Raw genomic sequence first — 24,033 nt, 5'->3', positions numbered from 1 at the left:
CCTCAAAAACCGCAAAAAAAGTATTACCCACTCGGTGACAACCGCCTCGGATCCCCCGATGCTGCCAAGTGGGCCCAGCGCACCGCCGGCGCATCTCCACCAGACCCCCAGTCCTCCACCAACTAAAAGTGCATGCGTGCGGGGGGCAGCCGGCGCCGCCGCGGAGGTTGGTGAGGTGAGCGGGAGGAGGGTTTAGGTGCCGCCTGCCGCACGCACGCCTGCACTTTTAGTTGGTGGTGGACTGGGGGTCTGGTGGAGATGCGCCGGCGGTGCGCTGGGCCCACTTGGCAGCCTCGGGGGATCCGACGTGGCGCGTCCCGATTGGTTCGCTCTGTGGCTAGCATGGAACATATATGGAGTCTTGGACACGCCGTCGAAATGTTGAAATTAAAATGGGAGCGATTAGTCAAATCTAAAAAATCATTTAAAAAAGAGAAAGTATTTTTTTTATTTTAAACGTGGTCTTGGTGAGAGAAAAAAATAGTTTTTTGAGAATGAAGGCCACGTTTCTAGCCTTTTGAAGATGGTGTGGAAAGCACCTTTTGGGCTAGGAGTACCATTGCCTACTGCTTTGGGTTAGGCTGCAAGGAAGTTTCATTACTGATTTTTCTGCTCTTTGATACACACTTCTGGGAAAACCCGGAAAAAAAACTGGAAGTTTTGAGCTTATATACGAATACACACCTAAACGTTTCAGTCAGGACCATCTCAATCATCAAGCATTTTGTCAGTGGGATCAACGACTGAATGGCGAACCTATCCTGAATCTCTCAAAAACGAGGCTTCATCATGTCAGAGTTGTCCAACAAATTTGTATGTGCACAGAATTTACAATCATCCAAAGAATATAAAGAGATTTATTCTTGCAACCGTACATATTCTTTGGCAAAGCAAGTTTTTGTGTCTAGGCTACAGAACGGAAGCTCAAAACATAGACCCCATTTGCACCCATTCAAACATTTAGCAGGTTTTGCACCATGGATACCAGAAAAACTCTTTTAACACTGTTGAGCATGAGCCAGAACTTATTCGATCTTTATTGAACATACAGATTCATGTATTTCAGACTCAGTTTTGTGGTCTGGAAGACAGTTAAACCTACTAACAATGTTGAGCTATGGATTATTCTTTTTCGAACAACAGACGACTCAAAACCATTTGGGGGATATGCGACGAAAACAACATGGCATCTTTGAAGGTAGTAGGAGAAAAGCAGTGAGATGAAAACCGCTTGTCCACCTGCGTTCAAGACAGTGGTTTTTGTACAAAGTTGAGGGCCAAGCAAGGAGGACGACATGCATACAACTAGTGAACTAGAACCATTCTGCAGAAACCATGATATGCAGGTGGTGGCAGGGACCTTGCTCTTTTGAGAAGCATTACTGCGTCTTTGTCATAGCATCATGTATCAACCTTTGTGGAGCTGTAAGGCGAGTCATAAGAGAAAATCTATAAGATTTTTGAGTGGCGACAGGATGAACTAATGAGTAATGACTATTGCTCGAATCATGGAATAAGAAAAAGGTCCAAAAAAGTACCTGGCATGCCCCCTGTGAAAAGCTCAAATTGAACCACCGCTAGTCTTGCTAACATCTCCAGACCGTTAACGACTGTGGTTCCACATTCTGCAGCTTCTCGGAGAAGTCTGGTCTCTTTTGGGATGTAGACCGCATCAAAGACAACAGAGTAGTTTCTAAGAGCTTCCTGCAAGATTATAGTTTTATTTATTATATTATGATGATTTTTTCATAAAAAAGAATATATCGATTACAGCTGACGCTAATCAAGGCAAGAAAGTTTCAGACCTTAGATAAAGGAGTTTCATTGACATTAGGATACATTCCGACAGATGTTGCATTTGCAAGAATCATGCCATCCTCCGGATGGTAGCTTTCCAACTCAGCCATGGTTAAAGCAGTCCCCCCAATTAATCTGGCAAGTTCTTGAGCACGCGCTGGCATGTTGCAGAAAGTTTGACTTGTCAACATAATCGATCATTTTACCATGTTAGGATAATCAGGGAGCTAAGAAAAGTTTCAGAATAAAGACATGCTACAAAACATGAGTAGAACTGTAGAATACAATCAAAACTTCAGTCCAATAAGCGACAGATTAAAATACACATGTTGCTACTAAAAAAAGACTTTAGCGACTGAGCCCCTGCCTTGTTAAAGCCTGTGAGTCCTAACCTACCAGACATAACCTGATTCTAAGAAACAGACAAAAAGTTGTCATGAAGGGTCTCTAATGTGAATGCTTACATCTGAGATCCAAGACAATGCACTTAGCCACTTAGGCAACACATGCTTAAAGGATCAAGCAATATCATCAGCATTCGATGCGGTAATTTAAGTGCCTTGTGCCTGTCTAGAATATAAATTTAAAAGTTTTTGAGGAGAAGGGTTCCATAGAAGCAAGAATACCAAAAGTACGGTTGGCAATTACAACTCTTGCTCCCTTCTCTTTTGCACCATATGCTACTGCTTTTGCTGCACCACCGGCCCCAATAACAACGAAAAGCCTTCTAGCCAGTGGCGAAGTGGTCGGATCTACTGGGTGTGATGCTGCAAATTGTTAGTCCAGAGAGCAGTTAGAATTTAATACCAGTTATAAAAAATGCAAGAACTAAGTAGTGGCGTGTAGAAACCTCTTATGGCATCCTCAATAGCAGAAATAGCACCAACATAGTCAGTATTGTACCCAACAAGTTTTCCATCAGGCCTTCTAACAATTGTATTAATAGCTCCAATGTCCTGGGGAAAATAATTTATTTTTTCCAAAATGTTACTCTGGCTGCTCTGAGCAATCCAATAAAATGACAAGCAAAATGAATGTGATGTGAAATTACTCTGGCAATAGGATCGAGATCATCACAGCACCTAATTGCAGTTTCCTTATGGGGCATTGTGCAACTGCAGTCCAATTAATTGGATGGAAAAAAAATATAGGCCATGTCAACCATGGGGAAATCGACTATTTATGTGAATACCAATTAAACAAACAGCATTGAAATAGATTTTACCTGAAGCCAGCATATTCTGGTGAAGAGAAGGTCTTAAGAAACTTAACCAAGTCATCCGACAAAAATGGCAGAAACACAGCATTGAAACCCACTGATCTGAAAGCTTGATTTTGCACAATTAGGCTTTTACTGTGGCTAACTGGATTTCCAATAATACCGATGACCTTGGTGTCAGGGCCAATCTGCCTAATTTTGTACTTAGTAATCAAGTCTGCTACTGTTGGCTGCCCAGGGGTGGATTCTTTTCCTTTTTCAAGAGACGCAAAAGTAAGGTATCCACCATATTTTGCGCAAAGAACCCGAGAAATGAAACCCCTTTCCTTCATCACCAGCCCAATGATTGGCACATGTTTTGCCTAGCTCATTTATTCAAATAAAAGATAATGAGAACTAGGAATCATGTAAGGAAACTGAGGTAGAATAACATAAATAAAATAAGGTCAACAGGAGATATCATGCCATGAGGCAATAAGCAACAGTGAGGTAGAATAAAACTCCTACTGGAAAAGAAAAAAGATATCGCTTAGCTGATACTAGCATAGAAAGAATTTGGATATACTCAAACGGTAAAACTCACTTGGCAATGGACAAGTACTTGAAACATTCTTGACACATCATCAATTTCAGTAGCACTGGTTGCAATTTTCACAATATCAGCCCCTGTTGCTTGAATCTGATCCACCAAACTCAGAAGCTCATCTACCGACGGTGTGTACTCGTAGTTATGAATTGAAACGATGAGTTTGCAGGTTTCGGGTTTCCTCCCCGATAAAAATTTCAGAAAGTTGACGACAACCTGCAGAACGACACTGTTACAGTGAAAAAGTGCCAACGTAATCAATTCAATGGTTGGTCAGCTTTAGACAGGATCTTAGTGGCCGACTCACTTAAAGTTAGGAACTCTTTTCAGGGACTTGAGTTACTAGAATGCACCAAAAATCAGAACAGAAACCAATTTTCTCAGATTCATTTCCATTTCAGTAAGCTGAAAGCATCAGAGCAACATACTGATATCAAATGAAAAGAAAATTCACTTCCTTTGTCAATAACCCTGAGGAGTAATCTTGTGATCGATTCAGTTCCTGAAACCAAATCAGAGAGCAGTAAGGATAAACCAACCTTGTGCTCAATATCCACGTACTCAGCTCCCAGCTCCATTGCCAACAGAAGCGCCTCAAACCGTGGCTCATCTTCGCCTTCATATTCGCCTCCTTCCCATTTCGGCCTGTGCAACCAACATACATACTTAAGCTAGGAGCATCGCTACCGTTCATACATAATCAATCAAACAAATACGGACTGTTCCTGTGATGGTACAATAGAGACACAATCTGAATTTGAAGGGAGAAAACCAGATTAGAGAATGCGGCCAATCCTCCGAGAATGCGGCAAGCTGTCTCGGGTAGAAACAAGAACCTGTAGGTGATGATGACGGGGAGCGGGCGGGGCTGGGCAAGGAGCACGGGCAGGTCCATGCGCGGCTGGAACCCGTCGAGGCAGTCGACCCGGAGCTCCGCCACATCGGCGCCGAGCGCCGCGGCGGCGGCCACCTCCGCCGCCATCTCCCGGGGCGACCGCGCCGTCAGCGACGCGCAGACCAGCGTACCCCGCCGCGCTGACCTCTCCATTGCCAGACTGAGGATCCGATTCAGCAGAACGCAATACGTTTTGCCCAATAAACTAATTAATTACGCAGGATTCAGCCGCACGAAGCTCCAATCGCCACAACGGAACTCGAATTTGACGTGCTTCGTATGTGCGCTGTCGTCGCCGGTGTCGTGCTGGACTGTTAGTGGTGCGTGCGCTGCTTGCAGGTGGAGGCGGATTCGGTAGGGGAAGAAAGAGGAGATGAAATAGTTCAGTTCGTCCGTGGCTGTGAAGATACGAAGGTGATGGAGTTAAAACTCACCATGTGCTGTGCAAGGTGAGCTCACTCAAATCAATGCATCCAACCAAACAAGATGAACTTGTATATACTAAGCCCTTATTTACTTTCCAAGTTGGGAGGTGCCAAATTGGCATTTTGCCATAAATGCGACACTGTAGCGTTTCGTTTGTATTTGTGAATTATTGTCTAAATATTGACTAATTAGGCTCAAAAGATTCATCTCGCAAAGTACAACAAAACTGTGCAATTAGTTTTTAATTTCGTCTACATTTAGTACTCCATGCATGTACCGCAAGTTTGATGTGATGGGGAATCTTCTTTTTGCATAGTGTCAAAGTTGGAAGTTTGGAGGGAAGTAAACAAGGGCTAAATCTAGTGCAACCAATCAAATACCGAGCAAAATCATTACTCTAACCAGATTTAAGTTGGCATGGCTTATGGGGTGATTGGGAACACACTCCTAAACTTTAGGTCCTGTTTGTTCCTCTCGCTAAAGTTTAGCGGCTAAAATTTGCTAAACTTTAGTTGCTAAATTTTAGCAAAAACTGTTTGGATACTCTTGCTAAAAGACATTTAATGAGCTGTAAAAAGATCTATCTACCCTTATTAAAGGTGCGTAGGAGGGGGAGATAAGCAATAAATGAGGGGTATAGGTTGTCCAGCCCACCTTTTAGCAAGTTTTAGCAACCAAAACTTGCTAAAGTGCTAAACTTTAGCAACTCAACTTTAGCAAGTTTTAGCAAGGGTGTTTGGCAGTTTAGCAGCTAAAAGTTGCTAAACTTTAGTTGTTTAGCAAGGTGGAACCAAACACCCCCTTCGTACCTGTCACATCAGATGTTTGATACTAATTAGGAGTATTAAATATAGTCTAATTATAAAACTAATTGTACAGATAGAATCTAATTCGTGAGACGAATCTATTAAGCCTAATTAGTCCATGATTTGATAATGTGGTGCTACAGTAAACATTTGCTAATGATGAATTAATTAGACTTAATAGATTTGTGTCGTGAATTAGTATAGGATTCTGCAGTTAGTTTTATAATTAACTTATATTTAGTTCTCTTAATTAGCATTCGAATATCCGATATGAGCTTCCTAGAGTTCTTTAGCTAGCCCGGCTATACTTACCAAGCAACCAATCACTACGAATATGAATGCCGCCGGCGGGCCGGCGCTGCCATGCCTTGTCTCCTAGTCGATGGGAGCGACGCGGGAGTGCGACGTGCGTTTTATCTGCCGGCCACCGCCGGCTCTTCTGGCTGGAATGGAGGTGGAATCTGACGTGGCGTGTCAGCACTGGACGGGCCCGCGGGCAGACGGAGAGTACGAACACGTCGGATAAAAGCCTTTTTGGCTGTTGCACATCTCGCCTTTGGCTTTAAAATTTGGTATTAAAGGGGTGTTTGATAGCAGTTGCTAAACTTTAGCAGCATCACATCGGATATTCGGATGCTAATTAGGAGGACTAAACATGAGCTAATTATAAAACTAATTGCACAGATGGAGTCTAATTCGCGAGACGAATCTATTAAGCCTAATTAATTCATCATTAGCAAATGGTTACTGTAGCATCACAATATCAAATCATGGACTAATTAGGTTTAATAGATTCATCTCGCGAATTAGACTCCATCTGTGCAATTAGTTTTGTAATTAGCCTATGTTTAATACTTCTAATTAGTATCCAAACATCCGATGTGACAGGTGCTAAACTTTAGCACCTTGGAGCCAAACAGCCCCTAAGGCTTCGTTTGGTTCCGGGAAGTTTAGTCCTAATGTTTAGATACTAATTAGCAGTATTAAATATAAATTAATTATAAAATCAATTGCACAGATGGAGGCTAATTCACGAGACGAATCTATTAAGCCTAATTAGTTCATGATTTGATAATGTGATGCTACAATAAACAGGTGATAATCATGAATTAATTAGGCTTAACAGATTCATCTCGCGAATTAGCCTCCATCTATGTAATTAGTTTTATAATTAGCTCATGTTTAGTGCTCCTAATTAGCCTCGGAAGATTCGAGGTGCCATGTACTTAACTTTAGCTCTAATTTTAGCTCAAAGATCCAAACAAGGTTAGTCACCTTGGCTTTGATTTGCCTTTTCTTTTCCTCCTCCTAAAATGCATTGTGTTACAGATTTGGAATTTGGATAAACATAATTTTCTCATAAATTTGTATGGTCATTTTGTTGTAAAAATATAACAGTTCTCATATAATTACAAAGATGTGTGAGAGCACCGGATATTTTCTAGCCACCTAATATCACATTGTCTACATGACGCAAAAAAAAAAAGCGTTGCAATGAAACTTCTCAAACATTTTCGTACACCCTCTGATTTTATTAAACACTATATAACATTTAATGTAAGGCTTGTAAGCTAATTAATCTTGATGGTCTTAATAAACATATAATATTTGGAACATGCTTACATACATTAAAAACGGATGGAAGCGTTCTTCAGAAGTACCATACGGTCAGAACTACAGCAAGAACCTACAGCTCACAGGCCATCTTCGGACAATGCCTCCATCCTCTGCGTGATGAGGCGCACGGCGGCGTTGGCGGCGGAGAAGGCGCCGTGGAAGCTGTCCCTGTACGACAGCGTCTCGAGGTCGCCGGCCATCTTGAGAAGGATCTCCCCGAGGTCCGACCGCCCCGCCGCCAGGGACTCGCGGTACGACCGCGCCGCCGTGCGGCTGATGTCCACGTTCGCCGCCTCCGGGCAGTACTCGTCGTCCAGCCACTTGTGCAGCGTCTCCCTCAGCCACTCCGATTCCTGGCCACGAGCACGAAATATAGCACCTGAATTCGTAGCAGCAACAATGTGCAGAAGTTGCAGAAGCACAGTGCACAATGTAACATTTCTACAATTTCTGCACAATGAACTCGTAGTAGGTTCAGTTCATTGGCTCCCTGAATTTTTGAAACAATCCGAGCACATGATTTATGATTCTCCCTATCCATACTGCGAATGCAAGATTTTCACACACGGAAATGCAACATGACTCGAACAGGGGAGCAAATGCGAGCAGCCAGAAGCCCAGTGCTCGTCTCGTCTGCGCACACAGTATCTGAAATCAGAACCGCAGGAACTGAGAACTGGAGGGGACTATCGCAACCGCCACGAGGCTGGATGTTGCAGGAATCGGTGGAGGAAATCAGAGAAAAAAGACGCGAGCTTGGAACGAACCTGCGCCGCTCCCTCGGGCGTCAGCCAGGAATCAGGCACCCTCAGCTCCTGCACGCGGTTGTCCCGCTCCCCGCCGGAAGCGGCGGCGGCGGGAGGGAGAAGCGGCCGTGCCGGGGAGGGTCGGGTGGAAACGGAGGCGGATGCCGGGGGTCGGGAAGGGTTGCTGGGGAGAGCGAGGAAAGGTTGCGGCTTTGACGGAGGGGAAGGGGAGTGGAGGCGGCCATGGAGGAGAAGGGCAGCGAAGGTAGAGGATGACATTTTTTTTCTTTTTCTATTTTTCTGAGGTCTGTGCTCTTCAGAGGAAATTTTTCTGAGGTCTGTAGTCTTTGGAGAAAATTTTGAATTTCATTTACACCCCCCCCCCCCCCAAAAAAAAAAGAGCATATTGTCAGCTTGACAGGTTCCTTGTGTGCTGGACCCTTCAAATTCGTGTATAGCTCCTGGTTGGAACATTGAATTTCATAGGAATATCATGATGATTCCATATGTAAAGTTGCAAACAGTAAAATTCCAACATGGGATTAAAAAAAAATCTCGTGTTCTTTTTTCTAACTCCTAGTCTTAGTTCTTTTTTCTTCTTAAAAACTTTGACCATAATCATTCCCTGAATCTGATTACCAACCCTAGTCTTTTATTGAGAAATCACAACTGAAAACGCAGCTAGGTCTATGGCTGAGACCTTGCATCCCAAGGTCAACGATTACATCACCTGATTCAGATTCTTATAAGACAATTGTATGACTTCTCAGAAATCCAGAAGACAGTTGCAGTGACTCTTCGCAATAGTTTATTTGATTCTCTATAATAATAGTATAAAAACTGTTATTGAGAAATCGCACAGCTGAAAATGCATCCAGGTTTATGGTTAGACCATGGAGCACCTGAGACCCTGATGTTTGCAAATCCGCGTCCCAAGGTTAACAATTACATCATCTGATTCTGATTTTTATAGACAAACCTTATTGTAAGAAAACACATTGCGGTGACTCTTTGCCACTTTATTTGTTTCTCCATATTAGTAGAACAACATACAAATGGAAAGTGGAATACATTGTTTTCATTTGCTTCATGTAACCTCTGGAGCATCTAATTTACCTCAGCAACATCAATACAAAATCTCATCTTGAATGATCAAGAAAGAACAAATGGGTACCATGAATAATTGAACATACAACAGAGATCGAATACAAAGTCGTCGGTGGCAAGGTCGATGGGTCCACTGTTGGTTTTGGATCCTCCACTTAAGGTGCTTATGACGCCTTCTCCAGCACAAGCTTCTCAATAAGGTCCGCCGCATCCTGCACGGTAGCGATGTCTTGTGCGCTCGTTTCGTCAACGGTGATGTTGAATGCCTCTTCGAGGCCCATCACAATTTCAACCTGCAGGACAAAGTTGGCGTTGTTAAGGTGCTGTGGCTTTTTTGGAGCTACAGTCAATTTCAGTAGAGAGGGATTACTGTATCCAGTGAATCAGCACCAAGTTCAGCGAATTTTGATTCGCCCGTGATGGCAGTCCCATCAGGGAGAGCCAGCTGCTCCTTCACTATACTACAAACCTTGTCGACTGTCTCTTTCTTTGCCTGTTCAATAGATCAATGAATGATGTTACTTCAGATCGCTCTTCAATAAATCATTACTACTTCAGATCAGTAAGGCAAGCACCATGCCAACAACCTCAGAACCCAAGGAAACAAGCAATGCAGCTTTCAAGAATCAGGTGGCACTCTTCATACAATCTAGTAGTTTGCTCTTTCTACAAGAAATAATTAAATAATTCCATCTTTTTTACTAACTACAGGGCATTTAACTAACTTATAGTGTCTGGTACGATGTTGGGGAATAAAGGTAGCCTTGACAAATACAGAACAGCTTACTACCAACAGTTTGTTTATTTATCCACCAAACTCTTTTAGAACTGGACAGACAAACAAAGAATGAAATGATGCATACCGAACAGCAAATCTTAAACCGAAGAGAACTTGGTCTTGAACGGATGGACACAGAAGTCATCCTGTAGCTCCGGAAGGAAACCGAATTCCGGCTTGAAATCACATTTGTAACCTGAAATGGACCATGAGACTGTCCCCATAAGTGGATTGTTCCAATGAAAATAACAACAATTAGAAAATGAAAATTGGCATAGTGCATTCTGCAAATGCCCTCTTCTAACAAAGTTCAATGCTGCACCTACTCTCGTACTGGATGTTCAATAAAGTGAAAACCAAACAACAGTTTTTGGCATGGAATGTCCTCTGAAAATGAATACTAACAATGTGTCATCAAGATAATATAGTGAAGCCAACGGAGCAAATATATAATAGCATGACACAAGTTTCCTAAGTTATGAAGTAAGCCTTTTTAGACATGAGAGACAGCTGGTAGCTGTTTCAGGTATTTAAATATTAGGTTTGTTTACATCTATTTGTACCAATATGTGCAGGATTTTAATAACATTGCAGACAAGACGTAGTAGGAAAAATTCTTTTAAAAAATGAATTGCCTTGCTTCTTGGCCAGCAACTAGCACCAGAAATTTTCAGGAACTGATCTAGTCCAGGGATTTGAAATGCCTAAAGTAGGAAATCAGTCCAGTAATACACAAGGATCAAGATGTAACCAAGCTTTTCAAACCAGGTCGAAATCAAATTATAACTGTGGAACCCAACTATACATTTTGGGATCCCCATGATGCAGGACACTTCAGGTCAGGCAAGAAGCACATGGCAGCGTACACTTGTAACAACAAAAGCTGGCATTTTCTATTCAGCTATCGCATCGACATGGATGCTGCAGAAGTAAAGCACCGGTAAAGAAATGCCCCTTAGTTAACTTGAGCAAGATCTGAGGCATGTGCTGTCATTTGCTGCGCTTGGGTCACCCCTGAACCCTTTCCGTTCTCTTTGGGATCCAGCCACATTTCATTAACAGAGGCTACTTTTAAAATAAACCATATGAATCACCGGCCCGGGCGCCGTGACGGTTTCTTTAGCTACAGCAAATTTGGAATCTTTGCAGCTTGCACTAAAATAAGCAAAATTGTCACCATCTGTTCATACTTCATCACGACTGGTGACAACAAAGTCTCAGTGGTAGCCCGTAACAAGTTCAATATAACGCGACAATAATATAAGCTCTAAAGCCAATTTTCCTCATGGATTAATAGTACAATGATTCTAATTTGTTACAGCAATTCGAAACGAATTGAAGGCAAAGTACACGAGTACCATCTCAAAGTAACTAGAAGTTTGACTTCTTTAACCTGAGCAAGTGAGACTCTAATCACTCATCCATGGCACCCTGTGCTCAACGAGTACTAATCACTGGCAAATTTCCCAACAAAGAACACGGTTCACGGGAACTTGTAGGAAACAAGATCCCCTGCATCGGGCAGAGAAGAAATGCCCAGTAAGGTACCCATATGGTTCATAGTCAGCTCGAATCTAATCACACCCAGCAACCGAACCGGAACCAAGGGAGCATCACCAGGAAACTACGGGATCAATCCATCCATCTGAAGTTCTAAACCAACCAATCAACCATCCCAAGAACCCAAGGGATCACGAACCAAACCCAGAAATCTATATATATCGACCAAAGATGCACGCTCCTCGCCTCGCATCAAGATTCAAGAAACAGGCACAGCCCACAGCCACACAGAGCAAGCTACCAATCCAAGAAGCAGTGAGCCGGACCTGGCGCGGGGCGGCGGCCGACGAGAAGGAGGCAGCGGCGGCGGTGGCGGTGGCGAGGGAGTGCGCCATGCTCGCTCTCGGATCGGGGCGGCGGCGGCAAGCGGCAGGCGGGATAGAGAGGTGGTGGCTGGTGGGTGTGCTCTCAGGTGAGGTGAGGTGAGGTGAGGCAGCAGCTACCACGCAGCGAGCGTATAGCGGTGGCAGCGTAGTGCGGCGGGGGAGGCGATAAATAGATAGATAGGCTCGGGATAGAGGAAGCGTCCGTCCGAAAATGGCTGACGGAGCACGCTCGCGCCAGCCACAAATTGGGAAACGAGGTGGCCCCTGGTGACCGGTGACTCCTGGTGGGTGCACGCTCGGCGAGGATTTGCACGATGACATGTACGTCTCAACTGTTTCTGAAGCCGTGCCATTATGATACGAGGACAGCTTAGAGATGATATTATTCCTAAAAAAACATATATATTGTAGGAGAATAAAGCCGTATCTCGCACTCAAAAGCATGTAAGCAGCGATGAATCTAGCATTGAAGTCTAAGGCTCTTCCTTTTTCTTCCTCCTCCCCCTTCTACCTTCTTGCTTCAACTATAACTAAAATAGTTGTGGTTGTAGCTTCTCCAGTGAAATAGCTTTTTTAGCTTCGTGATTGAAAACACATTTGGTACAATAGCTTCTCTTGAAAGATTAAAATAGATATAAATAGCAAAATGTCTATATGTTCTTATCCCATTTTTTTCTTCCTATTGCTTTTCCCTCTATTTCCTCCCCTTTATCTCTCTTTCTTATCCTGTTATGCCCCGCATCGTCGTGGCCCTCCGACCTATGCGCCTCACAAGAGCCGCTGTCGCCTGCGCTCACGCCAAGCCCGCGTTGTCGCCGTCCTCCGCCCTGCCTTACCCATGCCGTCACCGATTTTCCATCCCGTCAGCCACCTCATCCGTGTCGCCGGCCACCTCCACTCTCTGCCCCGCCCACCGGCTCATCCACACCACAGTCACCATCTGCCGGGCGCTCAAGAGGATAAAGATGGGATTTTGACCCCGTGGACGGGATGGAGCCGCGAGGAGCCACCTTTTTCAACTTTGGCTCCATCCATCATCATCACTCAACCCATTTCCAGGGCTCCTGTGGTGAAGCCATTGAAGATGATTTTTTGGTAGGGCTTCACCAGAAATCGGTTAAGAAACCCTACCAAAGGAGGCTGAAGAGGTACTCAAGCCCCCCGGTTGATTTCACATGCTAGCTAGAGAATGTAGATAGTTTGTGCCTAATTATCCACTTAGCTATCATAGCAAGTGCAAACAGGTTGAACAATTAAAAAAACCATTGTTCGTATATAGGCCTCAATCTACAGTTTGTATTCTAAATTTTACTAGGATCGTGCCTGTGCGTTGCTACGGGCAAAATAAATTTCGTTTATAAGCATCAAACATTATCGTGTGAAATATTTGCTTCTACAAACTCAAAAACATAAGGTATTTTTTTTTCTGGACATATGCATTATATTTCTGCAAGGTTTTAGCTAATTCCAACACTACATTTTAATTAAGTCATACAACCTTGGAATGAGTAATAACATGCGAAATGCCTCCAATGTGAAACAAAAAATGACTTTGCAATTAGTAATAACATAAGTACAGTACGCTTGGATGTTCTTTATCTCAACTTGCAAAAGAACAATTATGTGACCAATTCCCAAATAATATATGACAGTTAATCATCTTTACATCGTATTCGTTTCTAGCAAGCTCTAACGGCGACTTGAACAACCTTCAACATTGGATTCAGCAGGACAATAATCATGTGGAAACAAGTGCGAATACAGATAATCGTAGCTATGGCATTAAACAAAGCATGGTACAACTGGTCATCCAAAGGCCACCCCCATCTATCCTATTTATTTGCCAGTGATGCGCCAAAGATAATGTTTTACAATGCTAGGTAGTCTTGTCTTCCAAGCATTCTCTTGGTGTGCCAAAAGATCAATGAAGAAGTTGCGCCGCATCATAATAGCATCCTATACGTAAGATGAGTTTTTACTTCAAGTAAAGCTCTCGTGTGATGGGATTTATCGTATATTGTAAAATCACAAAGGAACATACAACAAAGTATATTTACTCACGTTTTGAGGACTATCCCACCTAGACATACTGTAGAATAAGCTGTCCATCTGAAAATATGTGGTAAATCTATGACAGGATGAATCATCAGTCGTATAAATATACAAACATATATTTTAAGAAATAAAGAATATTGACACAATAAAACACCGGTGTGTCAGAACTAGTCTTACCCATCAGTGTCTTCTGCAATTCTGTTCGCACGTTCAAATTCCCATTTGTGAACATCCTCCCATGCTTCAGGTTTAAGCTGTTTAAATGCGGCCTGAAATTGTAGGCGAAACCATACAATCTGTATCGCATAATATTTATACGGCGCATCTTTAGCATAATTTGGAATGGGTTTAGCCGCCGAAGAAGAACCACCTGAGAGAAGTAGTCCCATTAGATGTTCCCGTGGCCGTCCAAGGTAGATCCGGCTTGGGTAGGAGCGGACGTGGCGGCGGAGGTGTGGGGAGGAGCGGGGGCGGTGGCGGCGTAGGGAGCAGTGGGGGCGACGGCGGGGAGGGCAGGGTGCGAGTGAGGTGGGGAATGGATTGGGAGAGAGCGAGGGCAGAGGATTGGATCAAGAGGGGTGGTGGGGGGTAGGACGGGGCATTAATGAGAGGCAAACCTGTCAATAGTCTCCTTTAGTCCCTTTTAGTAACCTCTTGAGGACTAAAGGCTAAAGTTTAGCCCCTTTTGGTCACCATGTTTGGCAGTTTAGGGACTAAAAGGGACTGAATCCCTAAACTTTAGTAGCCCCAAACCAAACAGGGCCTGCACAAGACAAAGTAACGTTGATTAAAACATATAAAATATAGCTCAAGGGATCTTTGCACAGACCCTAGGCACACCATCTACCTTATCCCTTCTCCGCCTCTCATCTTTCTCTTCTCCCTCTCTCTCCACTGGCGAACAAATAGCCTCCAAATTCCTCTCCTCCATAGCCCAGCTCGGCGCCTCTCAGGGGCCCGAGCAAGCAACCTACTCCTCCCTCCTGGGCGGCGAGCGGCGGGTGCGGGAGCAGCGGCCACTCGCGGCGGCAACGGGCCCTCGGGCGTGAGAGCGATGACCTACGGGCGACCAGGAGCGGCGGGCGGCCGGGAGGGGGGGAGCAGCGGCCGACGGCTGTCCGGGCGCGACGGCGATGGGCGACCGGGCTCGGCAGCGGCGTAGAAGCGGCGGGTGCGGGAGCGGTTGACGGCGGGTGGCGGGCGGTCGGCCGGCGGGAGGGCAGGCGGCCAGCGATGGGGACGAGCGGCGGCTGCGCAGAAGCGACAGGCGTGGGAGCGACGCGCATGCTTTTTTTAATTGAAAAATCAACTGTGCTGGCCAGCACAGATCGGTCTGTTAATATAATTACTGCTGGCGGGCAAGCATCCACCAGCACAGACCGTCATTTATGCTGGCTCAAAGTTGCTGGCGGGTGCTAGGCCCACCAGCACAGTGCCATTTCACCCGCCAGCAAAAATGGATTTTGGCTTAGTGTTGGGTCATGGCCGCCACCACTGCATCCACCCCTAGCGAAAGTACAGAGGCTACAACGAGATTTACGCATAGATTAAACCGACGATGGCGATGCACGTCGATGGCACGGCGAAGGCACGGCGATGCACGTCGTCAGGGCATTGGTTGAGGACGCCATTCGTCGGTGCTGCGGTCGAGGATGGTGTCAGGGACTCGGTCGAGGACGGCGTTCGCCGCGATGGAGGAGGGTGTCGAGCCGGTGTTTGAGGACGCCGTGGTGGACGGGCGGTGGTGGCGAAGGGGAATGAATTGATGGGAGGTAGTGCGCGGGGAGAATTGATAGCTTACGATCGTTGGATCGGGTCGATAGATGTCCGAGGACGCAGGTGGGGGCGTCTCCTTGGACGTAGGGTGGTGATACTCCCTGTGCCATGATTCACAGCAATGGACGGCGTGCATACCCTGGAGCGCGGTACGCCGGAGCAGAGGGTAAGGCGACGTACGACGTTTCGTCGCCTCTTTGCGTTTTTTAGGAGTAGAGAAATATTTGTAATTAATATAAAATATAAATAAAATGATTCATCTAATTAAGTGTTCTTGGTTTACCTCTCCAAATCCAAGATTTCCTAAAGCTACAAATTAAATACCCTATTCAAAAAAATCTTTGCCAAATATCTCTCAAGTATTTTATGCATTGCACTCACTGATGAAGAAAGAAATTTCCCTACCAGCAGCTTGGGCATAGTAGTAGCTATATTGCTGAAAGATTTCAAAGCCTGCGGGAGCCTTTCGTTGTTTGGCCAATCCTGTCGTCCCGCGTGTGACTCTTATCGCGCAAGAACAAAAAATTACTGCATGGAGGCTTCATCCGTTCAACACGCCGTACTAGGGAGCCCCACGCGTCGTCTGTGTACGAAACAGGTCCCGTCCGCTTGCTCGACACGTGGCCCAGCGTGCCGTCCTTGCCTCGCAAACAGATCGACCGCGCCTCGCCTCCTCCGCTTCCTCCTCCCGCTCCGGTCAGCCAGCCTTTGCAGGCCGTCTTTCCGGCCCAGCTGGCCGACCACACCTCCACAAAGGCAGACGGAACGGCGCCGGCGACCCGTGGGCTGAGTCTGAGACAGTGGATTCGTCGACAACGGGGGACGCCGGCGCGACAGCTCTTGCCGTCAACGTTGATCCCCTCCTTCCTCAACCCATGTCGAAAAATTAGACAACAAGATGATTAATTTCCAAACTAGATTTACCATAATAGCTAGGCAACAGCAAGCACAACTTCATTATCTCAGAAAACATGCTGAAATAACAAATCGGATCACAGCGTACGTACTTTGCGGGTGCAACCGTAATGACAAGCGGTGCTGACGGAACGACGACGGTGTTGCGGATGGAGCACAGCAAACGACATTGAAGATGATGGTATGCCGCAACGCTGGACTGGGACAGAAGACGAGCCGTGTTGAAGATCTTGAGCAGTCACGCGGAACGCTTCCTAAAAATCTTATCGCCCTCTCCTAGTGTAGGATCACAAGAGCGAGAGGTTCCGGAGACCCGTTCTCCCGTTCGCCGGTGCACGTTGGCGCTCGGGATGGAGTAGACTACGGTGGTGGTACAGCAGCGAGAAGAGGTAAAAACTCTAACTCGATTAGATGTGTTTTCAATAGAGACCGATAGGTCATATATATAGGAGAGCCCACGATCTCACGTCACGATCGTGATCTAAACCGATTAGGTTCCATATACCTCACTGATTTAAAGGTCAAGTAACAAAAATAAAATGGCAAAAGGAAATCACGTCCCCGCAAGGCTGGAGGCTAGATTTCGGTGAACCATTCACGCAGGTGTCGCACGCCCGCGCGAGGCGAGGCGTGGCGAGCGAGCGCGCGTGTGGAGCTTTTCTTCTCTCCCCACACACATAGCTCGGAGGAGTGGAGACAACCTTCGTATTTATGTTAGCCAACCTTCTTCTCCACTAAAAATGTGGGATTAAAGGTTTGCACCACTCCAACCACTTGCTCATACCCACATGAACCTTTAAGATTTATTTGAAATTTCTAAAATTGCAATGGGTCAAGCCTATTATCTCATCGCCCCCGACCAACGGAGGTGCCATGGTCTCCACGGAGAGTCCAAGAGGCACCCTCTCTCGTCATTCTGTGCTCCACGAGATCACCGGAGGTTTGGAAAAACACAACACGGCTACTGCCCACCGCGGCGTCGCATGGCCGAGGACGACCGTTGGTGCCGACGCGAGATGCAGAGCTGCCGATGCCTTGACGCCCGCCGGAAGCTCATCAGTTCCTATCCTTTAGGGGCTGGGCAAGCTCTGCGGCAAAGCGATTGCCTTCATCAACGGTCGGCAGTTCAGGAGCTCCATGGAGTCGCAGGGGAGGCAAACACCATGCAGCAACGGGTGTGGTTATACATCGCCAGAGGCTAAGCATCATCCGAAGGAGCGGTACACTAATTAATATTCCAATGGGCCGTATCTCGGCTAATGTGTGCGTGGGCCTGAACAAGCCTCGTGAGGAACATCATCGTGTCCCAAAAATTTTATAGGGCTAAAAAATATGTAGATTGCTAACCGAATATCCGATTGTACCACTATGTTTCTTATGACAATATCTTTAAAACAAGACCACACTCGACTATATTTGGATAATTTTTTTAAAAAACTATTTTTAAAAAAATATTAAATATTAATTTTGATTACTACGAACAAATTTTTGAACACTAAGAATAAATGATTGTTCCATACCAACAAAATATTAAACGTGACGAACAAATGACTATATAAATTGGACAAAATATGAATGAAAAACTATACGATGCAAAGAAAGTATTAAACATGACATACAACAAATAGTGTGGTACAACGAAAGACTAAATTATTATGAGAAAGTAAAAGAAAAAGTACCTAGATTGTTAATCAAGTATCCAATTTTTTTTTATAACATCAAGATGTTTCTTCTAATAAGATTAAAAAATAAGACTACATGTAACTTGTTTGGTGAGATTTATTTTTCCAGTATATTTTTTTTCAAAAAATTTTCAAGTATAATTTAATATAAATAATAGTTTTGGTCACTGTGAACAAATATTTGGATAGCACGGGCAAAAGATTGTTCCGTATGAATAAAATGTAAACACGATCGAACAAATGATTATATACAGTAAACAAAATATCGAATATCAAGAACAGAATTATTGTACGATGCGAATAAAATATGCGAACTGACGGAAAATATTTTGAATAAATACATTATGAACATAGAATAAATATTATAATCCATCAATAAATACAAATAGATAAATTTAAATATAAGTAGTGATGGGCGAATAAATAAAAACTAAACAAAACAACCATACCATGCGTATCGAACAAATTATACAAACTTATCAAACAAAGATTTGTACTCCTCGAACAAATTATATGACTTACGAAACAAAATAAATGTACGCTATTTCAAACCCTATACCTACTACTTGGAAGAGAGGTTCACTAGCACTGAAATCATTTAATGGTTTGCAAAAACTAAAATAAGAGAACCGATAAAGATAGAAAGGGTAAAAAGTAGAATAAAAATAAAAGAATAATAGAAAATACGACAGATAGGGAAGGAGATAAAAACTAAGTAAAATAAGATACTAAAGAAAGAAGAGAACATAAAAAAGAAAAACCATCAAGTGTTATAGTGACAAAACATAAAAAAGAAAAGATAAAAATAAGAAAAAATATATATCTGGAACAACTCGAATGAACTTGTGATAAAAAAAATTAGGATACAAAATAACCTATCATGGGAAGAAAATGAACAGAAAAGTTCAATAAAAAAATAATGAAGAAAAAACAAAATGGAAGGGATAAAAGAAACGGAAGAAAAAATCAAGTTAACACAGGAAGAGAAAATAACGTACGGAAAAAAGGAAAAAAACAGGAAGAAAATGAATGTGAGAAAAGAACACGTCTGGAAAAAAAGCGAAGGAAGGAAAAAAAGAAAAAAACACCGAAGAAAATGGAAAATAGTTACGAGAAAAACAAAAGAAACTGAAAAAAGAGAAACGGAAGAAATCTGATGCATGCATATCATATTCCAACAAGTTGAAGGAAAAAACTATCATGGACTAGCCTCCTTCGCTTATCTGGAAAGAAATAGCAGTGGGCTGAACATCCTGCTGTTGGGCTTCCTATACTTGTGTTCAAACTGATTTGGTCAAGCAGCAGAGGACGCACACGCAGGCCGAGGAACTAATCCCGCGTCATCGACGGATAGTCGCGACGTGCAGCAACGCATATTCAGTGTCTACAGGTTAGTCTGCACTTGCATACATTGTGTTCGATAATATGTCTCTTTGGTATGGTAGTTCAATTTGTTTTCCCTTGGTTTTACCATTTTGGTGCAATTAATTAGATTCCAGTTTGATTCAAACATGCTAAGCACTTGTGATGTTTAACCTGGGTGGATCTATTCTTTTTTTAATTAGGGCATGTACAAGGTCATTAAATGACTCGTCTATTTGCTGCGAAGTCATCATGTTTATTCTACGTGGACATAATTAAATGAAGATAGAGAAAAGAGTCTTTGCCGTGAGGTGACGGAAGGGGTTCATGCTCCGATACAAATAGCCGGGCAATGCCTGTTGTATGGAGAGCTCATAGGAGATGACAGCTTCGCAAGATCTACTGCGGGGAGCCTTCTTTTGGTTGGCAAAATCGAGCGAAGGCGGCAAACCTGGCCTACGCGTGTCGTGCTACTCGCATGGTGCTTGTGTTGCTTGTGCGGCCCGCCGGATGACGTCGCGCCACCCAAGCCGGTTCTTCGCGTTGCGCAGCTCGTGCAGAGCACCATCGACGCTGGAAGCCGCGCTGAGCGGTCGCCCAATCCACCACGGAGATGCGCAGAAGAGAGAGACAACAGAAAGAGATGAGGGCAGAAGAGAGAGACAACAGAAAGAGATGAGGACAGAGAGATCGAGTCTGTCCACCGTGCGGAGATATTTGTCATTTTTACAACGCGACTTTTTGCTTTTTACACTATAGTCCTCGACAAAGATAGAAATCACAAAGAATACTTTTAGATATACAAGGACATGAACTAAAAATATTAAATTACATTATAGTCCTTCTTATAGGATGCTATTATCTCAAATGGTATACTCGGTGTGTTCTCTAAAATAAGAGACAAAGTAACATACAAAGATCCAATTTATACTTGATCCCCATAATATATGAGTGCATGAATAAATTAAATAGTTTACGGACAACTTAATAGACAAACCATTGGATAAGCTATTTGTTTTGTCGTCTGTGTGATATATACGAAGCACCTACAGATAGTTGCCGTCTAAACTGTTGAACATGCGTGCTGTGGTGCGACAAAGAAGATGCCATGGGTGCTCATTGACTACATGCTGCTTCTGTGGTTCATTTATGCCTTCTCCTATGGTGATTTCATTTTTGTTTTAGATTTACGGTCATTGATGGGAAATATGAGGCCCATATTCAGCATGGACTGTACGTAGGGACCATTGTCCTGAACTCATCACAGCTTCTAACTCCATGGGTAAAATTAAGAGCATCTACGCAAAGTTTGCTTTCACATTTGTTTCCTCTGTAGGTTCCCAGTCTTATTGTGTACATTTCGCTGCTCAATAATACTCTCTTAGGTTCAAATCTTACTTTCATGCAGTTGAATGGATAGCAGCAGGGAATTTTAGAATTATAGCTTTCATCGGTGCGCAAGCAATTGTTGGATGAAGTTGCATAGCAAAAGAAAAAAGTAGAGTTTTGACCACTTGTAGTTTTTGCTCTGTCAAACTGTGCGCTGATCGTAGTTGCATCAGTTTATATGATATGCTATATGGTTTTCAGCCTGAACTCAAAATACAATGTTTCTCCTTTTCCATGCTTATGGCTGAGATCATGTATCATTGTGTTTCGTGCTCACTGTACAGTAGTATTTATACACTCGCAACATCTGAGAGGTGACCCTTTGTTCCCAGCTTATGCATGTGCAATTGCTCTTCTTCCCTGAAACTTATATGCATTTGGACTATATATGTGCGCAGGTTCGACCAAGACAAAAGGATGTCAATGGATACTTATATAAGTTCAATTTGCGTATAAATTTCTTCTTTTTTATGTGTGAATTTGTACAACATATACACTCTGTTCCTTACAAGGATTTGTAAACAGGTAGTGTAGCAGTGCATCAACAACAGATGTCCATGTGGAATCTTGCAATTCATCGCATATACAAGGAGCATTTGGTGGCTGTATATGTGATCTGCGTACTTCCTGTGGTCTAAATGAATGTATGCTTTTCTATGGTTACCTGAGCTATGCAAATGGTATATTGAGCTTAGAAATGTAGGTTTTTTGTTACTTTCCACGTGTAATGCGCTGTCTCTGAAACATTATATTGTAAAAAAAAATTCTGCCTCACTTAACCGTTTGCTTAAATCTTAATCATGTAGTAGGTTTTATCTATTACTGTGTTAATATTATATTATAATGGTATTAAGCATTTCTTTTGTGAAAACTGAATTGCTTGATCAGTAGTAGCCATGTAGTAGTTTTATCTATTATATTGGGTTTATGTAAAGTTGAATACAAAGATCATCCACGAGTTAGGCACTACATGGTTATTATAAACACAACCTTTACAGCCGCGCGGCGAAGCGCGCCCAACTTTCTAGTGTCAATATGTGACGGCCCAAGAACCCCGAGACCGGGTGACCAAAGCACGCAGGTCCAAAATTGAGACCAACTAGAGGCCATGTGAGAGTGCTAGTGTAGTAGTGCGATCTTTTGTGCCACAGCCATACGAGGTGATTTTTTTTAGATCAAGCTGGCTGATTCAGTTAACATAAACATTCAGAGATTCAACATCTTGATACAACCAGGAATACACCGCCTGAAGATCGAGAAGCAACACACTCACTCGCCCTAGCAAGCAGATGAGCCACCTCATTAGCACTATGGCTTACATGAACAAATGAAAATGAAACAAAGTTCTTCGTTAAGAATTTGATACCTGCAACAATAGAACCCGTGGAAGAGCTATCCTTATCCAGAGTATTCACTTTTTGGACCAGCGATAAGCAATCCGATTGAATCATCACTCTGTGCAAGCCTTCATCCAGCGCGAGAGTCACAGCACATCGAAGAGCTAGTGCTTCTGCAACTTCTGGTGTAGTAATACCATGAAAAGACTGACGACATCCCATCCGACGTATGCCCAAATGGTCCCGCACCACCACACCAACAGACGAACTTGATGAAGAAGAGAAGATTGTTGCATCAACATTAAGGCAAACCAAGCCAACCGGCGGTGGAGTCCATTTCTGAACTTGCTTCGGAACTACACACCTTAAAGATTGAATCGGCTTTAGACACTGCAGCACAATCATATCCACAGAAGCTCGAATCTTCTTGACTATCATCCGAGGACACACGATTGGTTTCAGAGTTAAGAGTTTCATTCCGAGCATCCTAGATATACCGACAGGTGACAGCCACTACAACACACTGTATCTCATTGCAGCGACTTAACATGTCAAATAACCATTGTTTAGCATTTCGTAGATGTATCTCGTTACGAGGTGATTGTGTCTGAGTTTGTACGCGATCTTTAAACTTCTTTCACATGCCACTATGGACAACTTTGTGACTAAATTATGGGTTTTGGCTAAAGAAAAGATGGTAGGTTATAATAGGCGGGGGCACATTAGAAAGACACAAAATAAATTGTCTGTATTATTTATTTTATAAATCTTTATGTCCCATTGAATTATTATCCGAATATACTAGTTCAGTAAGAAAAAAGATTTATGTAGAAGCCTAGACACCACAAGCCATGCTATCAAAAGTAGGCTTCGGACCAAGAATTTGTAACTTTATGTTGCATATCCTGAATATTCCTTCTTATTTTTCCTTGCCAAAATCAGAATATAATAAAAAATAGCTAAGCTGATCGATTTTCACTTGCCTTGGCTTAGTTAGGTTTCATTTCACCACTCAATCTATATAAAAAAAAGTTGTTATTGATGCATGAATTTCTAATGTTTCATACTCGCACACTCTACATATACATGTACGCGATGCATGTGCTACGTATATAGCGGTTAGCGAGGTTGTAAATGAAATACCATAAAATGTGAATTCGGTGCTTCAACACTAATATGCAAATGTCACAAAATCACGCATGGTACATAGAGCTTTGTTATAAACGGTATTGAGAATGGTTGGCACAAGAGTCAGAAAGACACATTTCTAACCGGAGGTAAGCAAAGAACATACTCCATCCGTTCTTAAATATATGACGCCGTTAACTTTTTTTTCATTTGTTTAACTATTCATCTTTTCTAAATATTTTTGCAAATAGATAAACCTACAAGTTAAATCTAAAGAATAGACATAATAATACACATTTTATTTTAATGAACTGACTCGTTCAATAGATATTGATGATCAAAGTTGGAGTAAAAAGTTAATGCATCGTATATTTAAGAACGAAAAGAGCCGCTCCTGTCACGTTCCCATCCATTCTACCATTGCCGAGACAACCTCTCTATCTGCTGTGGTAGAGGCGTAGAGCCGTAGAGGAAAGGAAACTCAACGGTTCTTCTGAACCTACATCCGTTGCCAGCTGCTCCGCCG

General features: G+C 43.3%; 3 protein-coding genes across 3 annotated transcripts; all 3 read right to left on the bottom strand.

Moving 5' to 3' along the window:
- Positions 1–982: 982 nt before the first annotated feature.
- LOC101771065 (bifunctional 3-dehydroquinate dehydratase/shikimate dehydrogenase, chloroplastic) lies at positions 983–4,928 on the bottom strand. The gene is made up of 10 exons (XM_004962797.2): positions 4,439–4,928; positions 4,142–4,247; positions 3,600–3,818; positions 3,023–3,378; positions 2,849–2,912; positions 2,648–2,753; positions 2,424–2,564; positions 1,806–1,954; positions 1,539–1,704; positions 983–1,423 (listed from the first exon to the last, which is right to left on the bottom strand). The coding sequence occupies exons 1-10, from the start codon at positions 4,648–4,650 to the stop codon at positions 1,380–1,382; spliced, it is 1,563 nt and encodes a 520-aa protein (XP_004962854.1). The 5' UTR covers positions 4,651–4,928; the 3' UTR covers positions 983–1,379.
- A 2,302-nt stretch (positions 4,929–7,230) lies between these two features.
- Positions 7,231–8,433, bottom strand: LOC101770665. Its single transcript, XM_004962796.3, has 2 exons — positions 8,114–8,433; positions 7,231–7,699 (listed from the first exon to the last, which is right to left on the bottom strand). Exons 1-2 carry the CDS (start codon positions 8,369–8,371, stop codon positions 7,424–7,426), a joined length of 534 nt encoding a protein of 177 aa, XP_004962853.1. The 5' UTR covers positions 8,372–8,433; the 3' UTR covers positions 7,231–7,423.
- A 642-nt stretch (positions 8,434–9,075) lies between these two features.
- LOC101769990 (acyl carrier protein 1, chloroplastic) lies at positions 9,076–12,008 on the bottom strand. Its single transcript, XM_004962794.4, has 4 exons — positions 11,804–12,008; positions 10,063–10,173; positions 9,570–9,692; positions 9,076–9,492 (listed from the first exon to the last, which is right to left on the bottom strand). Exons 1-4 carry the CDS (start codon positions 11,870–11,872, stop codon positions 9,364–9,366), a joined length of 432 nt encoding a protein of 143 aa, XP_004962851.1. The 5' UTR covers positions 11,873–12,008; the 3' UTR covers positions 9,076–9,363.
- Positions 12,009–24,033: the final 12,025 nt, after the last annotated feature.

The sequence above is a fragment of the Setaria italica genome, chromosome III, assembly GCF_000263155.2.
Source record: "Setaria italica strain Yugu1 chromosome III, Setaria_italica_v2.0, whole genome shotgun sequence".
NCBI classification, from domain to species: Eukaryota; Viridiplantae; Streptophyta; class Magnoliopsida; order Poales; family Poaceae; genus Setaria; species Setaria italica.
This window is presented reverse-complemented; position numbering and strand designations above follow the sequence as displayed.

Coding starts and splice junctions, on each gene's coding strand:
- LOC101770665 (XM_004962796.3), bottom strand. CDS start 8,371: ATGTCATCCTCTACCTTCGCTGCCCTTCTCCTCCATGGCCGCCTCCAC. Junction 7,700..8,113: donor CGCCCGAGGGAGCGGCGCAG/GTTCGTTCCAAG, acceptor GCTCGTGGCCAG/GAATCGGAGTGGCTGAGGGA.
- LOC101771065 (XM_004962797.2), bottom strand. CDS start 4,650: ATGGAGAGGTCAGCGCGGCGGGGTACGCTGGTCTGCGCGTCGCTGACG. Junction 3,819..4,141: donor ACGTGGATATTGAGCACAAG/GTTGGTTTATCC, acceptor GTCGTTCTGCAG/GTTGTCGTCAACTTTCTGAA. Junction 2,754..2,848: donor ATCTCGATCCTATTGCCAGA/GTAATTTCACAT, acceptor TATTTTCCCCAG/GACATTGGAGCTATTAATAC.
- LOC101769990 (XM_004962794.4), bottom strand. CDS start 11,872: ATGGCGCACTCCCTCGCCACCGCCACCGCCGCCGCTGCCTCCTTCTCG. Junction 10,174..11,803: donor CGGCCGCCGCCCCGCGCCAG/GTCCGGCTCACT, acceptor GGTCCATTTCAG/GTTACAAATGTGATTTCAAG. Junction 9,493..9,569: donor GTGCTGATTCACTGGATACA/GTAATCCCTCTC, acceptor TTTGTCCTGCAG/GTTGAAATTGTGATGGGCCT.